Raw genomic sequence first — 11,267 nt, 5'->3', positions numbered from 1 at the left:
ACTCTGTGTGTATGTGGCTGATACATATGGAGAACAATGAGGTGCTTATATAGGCTATTATACCCATTCTGTAAATTATAAGGACATTTTTATTATTATCAAACTAGAGTTTCCTGATAATACAAATAGGTACCAGAAGAGAGTGCCAATGTTGTTACCTATAGTGGAAGGGGGGTATTATGATCCCTTTACCACATGTGCAGATTATTTGTTGTATAGCACAGTCTGCTGTGTCCAATAAATATCTGCACATGTGGTAAAGGGATTATAATCCAGAACATTGATCCAACATATTTATCACCAGTTGTTCACCATTGATAGGATGAGTGTAAAACTTTGTTTTAAGAGTATAAATTCAGTGTTATACATAACTTTTAAAACTTGTAAACTGTAATATTAATATCCATTATATCTGTGATTTGCTAGTTTTCAAACCTGAGCAATAGCATGGAAACAGGCTTGTATTTGCCTGTGCTAGGTTGCCCCCAAGTGTACATATACCGGTAATACAATTTTACAATCATTGTTTTGTAACGTGAAATATATTGTCAGTGGTTTACAAACATGGTCCTAAAGACACCCCAACAGTTCAGGTTTTAGGGATGTCCCTGCTTGTAGTCAGACGGTATGATCAAACTGACTGAGGCACTAATTAAGTTACCTGATTTTAAGCATGGATATCCTTTAAAACTTTGACTGATGTGGTGCCTTGGGAAACACTGTTCTGAGCATTGCTTTTTTAAAGCTCACCTTCACTACTACTGGGCCTATATAGTGGTTTAACTATATGAGTAAAAGTACATGTTTAACCCAACCAACGACAGTCTTAAATGTACTATACTGCGAAATATTTATTATTTTATTTAGTTTCTTATATAGGGCAGCAGATTCCGTTGTGCTTTACAATTGTACACAATGATAAAACAAACTTCGTAGCAATAGACAGACTTGGAGGTAGGAGGGCCCTGCATGGGAGGGAAACACAACGACAGGCACCAGTAATAGCATAGCAGTCCCACCAAGTTGCAGGTCCAGAAGGGAAGTGCCTCAGAGGGTTATGCATGTGGAACTTAAATATGATAGGCTTGCCTGAAGAGGTGAGTTTTCAGTGAATGCTTGAAAGTTTGGAGGCTAATAGAGTCTTACTGTGTCCTGTAAAAGTGAATGGGAGCTAGTGATCAATGCAGAAGACAGGTGTAGCTCTTATGCAAAGTGGAGTAGTCGAGATAGGAGATATTTTGTGATAAGTAAAGCGATATATGCTGGAGCAGTATGGTTAATAGCTTTCTATGAGAGTAGAAGTATTTTATATTAAATACGGTAAAAGTTACAGGCAAACAATGGAGGGACTGGCAGAGCAGATCAGCAGACAATGAGTGGGATTCAGTATGAAATCCCGGCGGTCAAAATCCCGACGCCGGAATCCCGACAAGGGGGGGGGGGGGGTACGTGGATCGCCCCCCTTGCGGGCTCGCTGCGCTCACCACGCATCGGGCCTGGTGCCTCGCTACGCTCGGCACGCTAATTTATTCTCCCTCCAGGGGTGTCGGGGACACCCACGGAGGGAGAAAGTGTCAGGATTTTGGCGGTCGGGATTCCAGCGTCGGGATTCTGAACGCCGGGATCCCAACCGTCGGGATTTAAACTGCATCCCAATGAGTGTCTTGCTAGGAAGATCAGCCTAGCAGCAGCATTTAAAATGGGTTGCAGTGGCAAGAGTCTGTTCTCGGGAAGACCAGTTAGAAGACTATTGCAATAATCAGTGCGGGATATAATGAGTGCATGGATAAGAGATTTAGTAGTGTCTTGTGGAAGATAGGGTCGTATTTTGGATATGTTTTTTAGGTGCAAGTAACATGATTTGGAGACCAATTGAATGTGGGGAACAAAGGACAGTTCAGAGTCGATGATGACCCCTAGGCAATGAGCTTGTGGGGTAGGGGAGATTGTCAAGTTGTCAACAGTTATGGAGATATCATGATGGTAACTGTTCTTGGCAGGTGGGAATATAAGTAATTCTGTTTTGGAAATATTGTAAGATTATGGGGAGTATTCAATCCTGGATGCTTTTTCCGACAGAAACGGCAGCATTGAATAGACATGGGCCGCTATTTCCCCTGACAGCATTGAAGGCAGTTTCCGACAAACCAGTTCTAACTTTTAAACAAGTCAGATCTGCTTTGTTGGAAACTAACGCGGTATTTCAAATTCACGGCCGTTTTTTGACATTCCGCGGTTGTCTTCACCAAAACTCTGACTTTGACACTCGACAGTCGGAACACTGAATTCCAACTGTTGCACTCCCGCCGAGTGAAACAAACACAGGTCAGGATTGACTGTCGGATGTTCCAACAATCAGAATCCCAGATTAAATATCCCCCTATGTCTGTTTACATCCATTTTCCTCTTTTATAGATAAGCAGGTCCAGGTCTACCATAAGGCAGCTGCCCAGGGTGGTGGGATCTGGGGGGGGGGGGGGGTCACCACCAATTCTGCCTATCCCAAATGAAGTTTTTCTATGAGAATGAATGGTTTTATTTAAATTTAGGTGGCGATTATAGCCCATATAAAAGACCACCTCTACACTTCACAGGCTGGAAAATAGGTATTGGTGGCAGTGTGGTGTTGGGGGTACGGCAGTATATTGAAATATTGCCCAGAGCAGGCATGTCCAAACGATGGCCCTCCAGCTGTTGTGAAACTACAAGTCCCATCATGCCTTGCAACAGGTTTGCTATTATGTACTGCTAAAACTATGGCAAGGCATGCTGGGATGTGCAGTTTCACAACAGCTGGAGGGCCATAGTTTAGACATACTTGGCCTAGAGTGCTGAGAAGCCTTACACCGTCCCTGCAGATAAGCATTACAATATTTTATAAATATCCTGTACATACATACATGCATACATACATACATAGGATCTTTTACTAAGCAAGTACGTCTCTAAAACTCCATGCTGAAAATCTAAAAAACAATTAAAAATGATCTCTATGTCTCATACTGCCTTTTGGTGCAGTAGTTTAGCAGTGCTCCTCCTAGGAACTGAAGAAATATTTGGTGATAGTTTATGTATAGAACAATATCCAGTAGTGACATACTACCTCACTAAAGTTGAAAGCCTTAGCTGAAATAGAACATAAAGTACAACTATATGAGGTGGAAAAGATAAAAAAAGAAAAAGTCCAACCAAACCAAATTAAATAAAAACAGAACAGGTTGATTGGAGTCAGGAGTATGTGGCAGATGTTGCAGGACACCTCGCTCTCACCAACCCAGTCTTTATTTCCAAGTGGTGAGTTGTCAACAAACAACATCTTGCAAGCAGGAGTGTGTACGCTGTGCAGGGGCCAGGGAATGGAAAACCACCATGGTGAGAATAACACAGAAAGAAAAATTGTGTCTGTTTTTATCTCGCCTAATTTTACTAAGAATTAAATAAAAGCTATATTTTATGTATCTTTAATTTGGTGCACCACAAAGACATACTTTTGTTTTTCTATCCCTGAAAAATCCTCTGTTTGCACCATGGTGAGAATGCTGGCCCACATCATAGGTGACCCCTTTTTTCATTTCTATTTACAATATTTTTACTTGTGCGAAAAATAGTCTTGAAAACATACAGACTGGTATTTAATATATATATTTATAATTTAAATATACTCATTATATATACACGAAGGGAGGCCTTGGGCTGCAATCCCATCATGCTCATTATTAATCCATCCCTGCGTTACTACTGCGAGTCACTGATGAGACCAACTCTGTAGCTGCAATTTAGCGAATCCCAAGAACATGTACACGAATGGTGCTAAATAAATGAACGCAGGAAGTCACACTCAGATAAAATGAGATCTGCCATTTATTTATAAAGAATATGGTTACAATGCAAAGATACATGTTTTATCCATGAAAAAGGTTTCTCATTCCAATCTTTTTGCCGGTGAAAGTAATGCCATATTATACAAAACAACGATATAGACCTCCCCCTTGTATCTCTCCAGCTGCTGTGAAAGTATGGATGGGTATGTTGGGATTTCAATGACGTTACCCTATATGGAACAGAATATAAAAACGAACCTAGATTTGTTTCAACCTCAACAGAAATAAGAGACAACGGTTTTGAATAGAATTTGTTATGAAGTCAGGTTTCCTTTGCAATACATTGACACAATTACAGATGTAAGCATAAAAACGTATAAGGCTGTGTCACACTGACATCACAATTCTGCCTTTAAGTGAATGGCCCATATTCAATGCGGACGGCACTCACCCTATTCTACGTTCCAGGGGAACCCTAGCGACAGGGAAACTGTGTTCAGGGGGGTCAGTTGAATACTAACAGCGAGCAGTGAGTACTGCTTGCAAAAACCATTGAATACATTATACCCCTATGTGTGGATCACTGTACCAAACATTACCATAGGCATTTGTGGTGTTTACATATGTACGTTTGTACACTTTTTGTTCCATTTCGGTGTGCCTAGCCTTCAGTAATACAGGTGAAAATATCGCAATTACTATGGTGCCTATTGAAATGAATAGCATAATGGTTTCTACATGCATTTGGCTTTTATAAAAACAAATCCCTTTACGTTTATATTAAAAAAAGCAACAAAAAAAGAAACATTTTATATGGTTTCAATGGGTATTTTAGATCGTAAGCAGTCTAGCTGAGCGAATACTACATTTGAAAATCAAAACAGTGCCAAATTTACCTATATTTTACACTCAAACATAACACATTACACATAGCATTAATATCATTGGGAGACAAAAAGTGAAAATAAGCATGTGATATTTTAGATTTTGTAACGGTTTTTACTATAATTGTAATACCAATATTATCCATTAGATGGTGTACATTATGAAATAATGTGATCTCTTCTTATTTAAATGTACTAAACAACATATAAAGTATAATAATAATTAGCCATAGCTCTATAAGTTGAGAAAACATGTAAGAAATATTAAATATACAATGCCACTAATATAGAGACTATATATGACCATTTTCAGATCACCGCTACACCATAGGTAATGGTTTCTTAGTGGGGGACATGTCCCCAATGAATTACATTGATGGGGATGGAGGACGGACTAGTCAGGGTATGCTTTCTTAGAAGTGGTAATCCCTTTGCACAATCGTTATATACATTTAAAATAGGACTTGTTCTACTCAGCATTTCTCAATAAGACTCTTTGCAGCATAATTCCCTTTCTACTACATTATAAATTTGATGCAATAACTTTACATTTTACCTGTGGATACTCCCCAATACCTCTAGTGAATCATTTGTATATACTGATTTGTGAAACTGTATACCCTACAAGGAAGACGCCAATAAAACCATATTACAATCTGACTTGATGTTTAGATATGCAAATGAGTTATCTCTGCATATAACTAATGGTGTGTGCACACGGGGGCGATATGCCGTGCTATGCGAGTCCCGATGCGCATAGCACGGCATGCATGGAGGGGAACAATTTAGACTATATAGTGCAGATCTGCACTATATAGTCTTGGCTGCTCTCTCTATTTGGCTGCTGATTTGCGCTCACACGGGAACGCACATCGGCAGCGCAAGCCCTAAAAAAAGCATGCGATATGGCTATATCGTCAACATCGGAAGCCATATCGGCCCGTGTGTACACACCATTACAGGAGCTTATGATGCAAATTCATACTTTGGTAGCTGCAGCATGTAAACGTGTGATGACTAGGCGTTGGAAGTTAGTACTTACTATACCATGGATGTCATTCAGAATGGATTTATGAAAAATGACAACTGTACAAAAAAAAAATATTTTTTTATTGATCAGATTGTAAGTAAATGGATTGCCACAACACTTTAATTTTTTAAGTTTATTGCACATTTATTTCTGCTCACCGCTCCTGGGCCAGCAGCAACGTGCACAAAGTCCAGCTTTCCCATTAAGCCCAATAGTTTAGACCAGCGGTTCTCAAACTCGATCCTCAGGACCCAACACTGTTCACGGTTTCCAGGTCACCCGGCAGGTGCACAGGTGCATTCAGTACTCATTGACAAATTTTAAAAGATCCACAGGTGCACTGTGTGGGGTCCTGAGGACCAAGTTTGAGAACCTGTGGTTTAGACGGCTTTAGCTGCATTACCTGGTCTATTCAGGTGTAACTAACATTAAAACGATCGCCCAAATTCTTGCACCCATCGAAACCATCAAATAAATATGTACAAAGATGGACTATCAGTCATGAGTGCAGGTGCTAAGACAATTGGAGTATTTTTTCTGCATACTAGATAAAAATGTGAAGGGGATATAACTTGCAAACGCCCAGACTTTTTTTTATAATGCAAATCACATTAAAGGGACAAACAATATTCCCGTTGCTCACTGCCTGCTGCCATGTTTGTGTGAAAACTGTCCTACCTCACAACTCACTAACTTATTAATGAATGCGTCTTATTAGCAGCAATGAGTTAGTAGCAGACTTTTCCCTTCTTGTTTGTCAGTTTTTACAAACAGAAAACCAGAGTAATAATGCTATTGTGCCCGAATGCGTTATGTTGCTTATTTCCATTATATCAGAGGTTATCATAGCAGCCTGTAGGCACGGACACCAAAAGCCATGTTATAGCACATACCAATGTCCTTTCTGACACTGCAATCAACTTCCTTAACCCTTTGAGTGCCAACAGCTGTGAGAGATATGCAAAATATCAGATAAAAATACCAGCATCGCTCACATCTGTTATATAAATTCAAATAAAAAAAAGGATTATACATCCTATATTATGTAAACATTACAGGTCATTATGATGAATCAAAATGTTTGCTTGCCAATTTTCACACCGATTTTGACAACTTCACTTGTCACTCAAAGGGTTAATGAATTTATAACAGGATCAGGAAGTCTCCTTCCATTGTATAAATGAAACATAGCAGTGAACACAGTGGCTAGAATATAGACTACACAAATGGGTGTGATGAAGGAAAAAAATACTTATTTACACAAAAAAAGGCTACTGAAAATTCAAACACATGACAAAAGAGGACATTGGATGGGTATTATAATGTACACATTTGGTCTTCAGCCTTGGCTAGCTTAGTAGAGTGATGCAACGTGGAATAGATACGGAAAAAAACAAGGATGGATAAAAGGCTTCTTGCTGGGAAAATGTGGCCAGTTTGCTTACTGGAATGGGCTACTCTGTATTACCCAGATCTGTGGGTGTGATTGTCCCACAAGTGGATCTGAACCTACAGTACTGTACACTGACATATCTTATCAAATTCAACTGCGGTTTTAGAACATAAGTTCTTAAACTAGGAAGTCACACACAGTGCAGGTTTTCCAGGTCACCTAGCAGCATACTTTATAACCCTCCCGGAATGGCCGGGGGGGGTCCCGTAAATCGGGTCCAGCTCCCGGCACCCCGAGAAGGTGGGCAAGTCTCCCGCATTATCGCAACAGCCCCTGCTCCCCCGCGTGATAAAATTCTGGATTTTGCGGGCCTGCTGGGAGGGGTGGGGCTGAAAGTCTGCAGACCCGCCAATTAATGCGGTTGCCTGTCGTGGGGCCGGGGCTTGGTGACATCAGCCTCGTCCCGATCCCCCCTTTCACTCCTCTTCGGGCTTCTCCCGAAAATAAGTTTTCAGAAGTCGGCAGGTATGCCTAGCAGGTGCATAAGTATAATCATTACTCATTGACACAATATGAAATATCCACAAGCTTTCACTTGCGATTCTGTGAGGAGACCTGGAAAACATGAACGGTTTGAGGTCCCAACGACAAAGTTTGAAAACAACGGTTCTAGATGCAACGGACATATACCTAGAAAATACCTAATTTTCCACCTGGAAAATAGGCCAGAATTGTTTTCCTTTTATAAGGATAAACTAAGAACTTTCTTTAAATCGTTGGAATTCCCGTTCGGAAGGGAGCTCTCACCTTCCAATTAATAGGTTTTATATCTCAGATTGTTCATGGTATTAACTTTCTGTGCTTTTCAAAGACACTTAATTATTATTCAGTGGCTCCAACAAAAATAAACTTTGTGTGACCAAAAGGATCTGCAATAAAATCTGTACAATTCAATAGATTTGAGTTGTCTGAAGATGAACATACAAATGTTGTGTCCATATGCTATAAAACAGATTAATGTGATTGGCCGTGCTACAGAGCTTATGGAAAGCTAGACCCAACAGTCCTGCTCACCATATGCAGCTTGGGCATTCATACGAACCACAATGTAGCATATTTATCAGAAGCCTGTGATATTGTGTCACTCCAACTCCCATGGCGTCATCTGATAGCAAAGGAGACTGTATTACTACAACTACCAACATTGCAAGAGGGACGGATAAGATTTGTTCTAACATGATGTTCTGTGTTTACGCACGTGTGTGTGTGTATCATGGTCATAGAGTTGGTCTTCCTTGCACCATGCCAGACAGAACTGCAGGAAATGCCCTCACACAACCTGACCATACTATACTGACTTACCAGTCTCCCTGTCAAAAGCTTGGTTAAAGCATAACCAGTTTAGGATCCACCATATTGTATTACAGTAGATCACATGACTGAATATATAAAGATGTTTTTTTTCTTTTTACAGATCAGTTTTATTTTATAGATCATTTTTTTTTAAACTGTAATTTACAACCTGGCAGTAGACAGATCCCAGATCATACAGGAAGAACAACTTTCCCAGCCTAGACAGCGTCCGCAGAAAAGGAGATAAATAGCAGGCTTTAGGATTTACACACGTAATATATGGAACAGTTAAAAACAAAAATCAGTGCAAAAAAAATTAAATATTTGATCGTCAAACTTAAGACATGCATATGATGAGAGCAAACAAATACATACACTAACTGATACACGCCATCTAATAAAACTTCTATTGCGATCTATCCATCTGCAACAGTGCTAGTCAGCTTCAGGTAACTGGGAAAATCCCTTGTCAATTATATGTGTTGCGTGTGAGTTAAAGGTGGGCTTGTCCAAACGTGAAGGGGGTGGGAGCATTAGTCACAAAATACTAAAACCAAAATATTGGACATGTATTGTAAACGTTCCAGAATTAACCTTGGCATTCAACTGAAATTTAGTACTCATTAAAAACGGGTTGTGGTTTATTTGGCACACAGGCCAAATACACATTATATACAGTATATACCTACATCGGGACAAAATCTGTATTGAGAGACCTTGACAGTCTAGTTCCATTTGGGTAGAGTAGAGCATAAAGTGACTGTGCCAAATACATTTCACTACTGTTAAAAAACCAAATCGAAAAAAAAATAAAAAAAAAATGAGCAAATCCCATAACCAAAATAGGTTAAGAAACGAACAACAACGTTAATCTTTAAAAAACAATAATTACTAATAGAGGAATCAGAGCGCAGTATTAAAATGAGAATGTGAATGTAATGTTCAGCTCGTCTGACGCTTCCTTTGTGTGGTTTCCTCCAGACGCCACTGTGGATTATCAGCGCGACAGAAAAGGAGCTGATAAGTGTTTATAGACATTTAAAAAGAATCCGTGTTCAGTCCCAGGAAATTTTGGGGTCAGAAGTCACTGAGGATGCTGATATCGGCAAACTCTTTCCTGTACCGGTAGGAGTAGAGGCCGAGCAGGAAGGCCCATTTCATGGACATGAAGCTCCACACACAGGACAAGTATAAACTCTTTGGATCAGCCAAGGCTGGATGAGGATAGAAAAGAATGACAAGTAAATGTAATGCCATGGATTTCAATTGAGAATTTAAAAAAAACAGTAATATGTTATAACTTTCACTTCTTTATAAGGGGCTACAAGAGACCTGCTTCTCCCAATTACACAGAACTAAGACCATGCAGGACAAATACAGGGTCTATAAATTTAGCTACGTCAGCAAACTACACGGAAATAAAAGTACCAGGGTGGCAGGAAACTGAGGGATTAGCTGCCGTTGAAGGGAGTATGAAATAGAAGATGGTTTAAATAACAGAGGGACAAGCACATGAGGGAAGAGCGCCCTGCTCATGAAAGCTTATAGATGGGGAGAATGATCGTAGTAACAGGGATGGGATAGACAGCGAGTGTGGAACAGAGGGTTAGGATGAGAATTGGAGGATATTGGGGAAGAAGCAGGTCTTGTTCCAGTTACCGCAGACCTATTTTTACAGTCCCTCGTGTTGTTTTCGCCATGAATGTACCAAACATGGCCATCCCAAGAGGGCTCGTCAAACCCAGATACCCCACACACCAGAGGATCAACAGTCACTTGCATGAGACCATCAAATTATAAGATATTATATCCAGATACTCAACATCATGCGTGGCCAACCTGTGGTAAGCCAGCTGTTGCAAAACTACAAATCCCTGCAAGAGAGGCTACATTCTGTGACGTGTAATTTCACCACAGCTGGAGAACCCTACATGAGTGGCAGGACTACTCAACAACATAACCTTAAAAAAAGGTTTCCAGTGTACTACCAAAATAAAGACACAGGGCCTAAAGCAAGCAGAGCTGAATATAAAGTCAGCTGTAGTCGCTCCCACACTACTTGCACTAAAGAAAACAAAAGTTTGCTTAGCGATGGGGAACCTTGGCAATCCTGCTGCTGTTGCACTACACATCCCAGCATGCCCTGCAACGGTTTAGCATGGCTGAACAGCAAAACTGCAGCAGGGCATGCTGGGATATTAGTTCAACAACAGCTGGAGTGCCAAAGGTTCCTCATCCCTGGTCTATTTGCTTCTGATCAGTCATGATCTATATGTGCCTGAGGGGAAGTAGTTGGCTGAAGTCATTATGTGGGCACCAGAATGCAGACATCAGAATGCAAGTGTGAAATGCTCAAGGGGAGGGGGCCTGAACTGCACACCCTAGCTACTCATGGGATGTGGTCATTAGTTCTACAGGCATTAGGTCGACGCTCACTAGGTTGACACATGAAATAGGTTGACAATGTATTAGGTTGACATGATCACTAGCTTGGAAAAGGTAGACTTGAAAAAAAAGGTCGACATGAGTTGTTTTTCATGTCCCCCCCCCCCCCCCCCCCCCCCAAAAAAAAAGTGGTTTTTCATACTTTACGATCCAAGTGGGCAGACAGTGAGAATATAATAGTGTGCCGAGCATAGCTAAGCACTGTGCCCGAAGCATGGCGAGTGAAGCGAGGGGACGCGGTACACTTATACGGTTTCCATGTTGACTTGAGTAAACAGACACAAAAATAAAAAAAACTTGTGTCGACCCTTTTCATGTTGACCTAATGCTTGTAGCCCTAA

At 40.5% G+C, this 11,267-nt stretch overlaps 1 protein-coding gene across 1 annotated transcript in view; it reads right to left on the bottom strand.

Moving 5' to 3' along the window:
* Nucleotides 1-3,843: 3,843 nt before the first annotated feature.
* The window catches only part of SLC48A1 (solute carrier family 48 member 1), a 29,362-nt gene continuing 21,938 nt past the window's right edge, over nt 3,844-11,267 (bottom strand). Inside the window, exon 3 of the mRNA XM_083169509.1 lies at nt 3,844-9,695. Coding sequence (XP_083025635.1) covers nt 9,559-9,695 — 137 coding nt within the window. The 3' untranslated portion in view covers nt 3,844-9,558. The remainder of the gene's footprint in view (nt 9,696-11,267) is intronic.

This window comes from Crinia signifera, chromosome 2 (assembly GCF_055691185.1).
Source record: "Crinia signifera chromosome 2, ASM5569118v1, whole genome shotgun sequence".
NCBI lineage: Eukaryota > Metazoa > Chordata > Amphibia > Anura > Myobatrachidae > Crinia > Crinia signifera.
The sequence above is the reverse complement of the archived record's forward strand: the minus strand, read 5'-3'. Positions and strand labels throughout refer to the sequence as shown.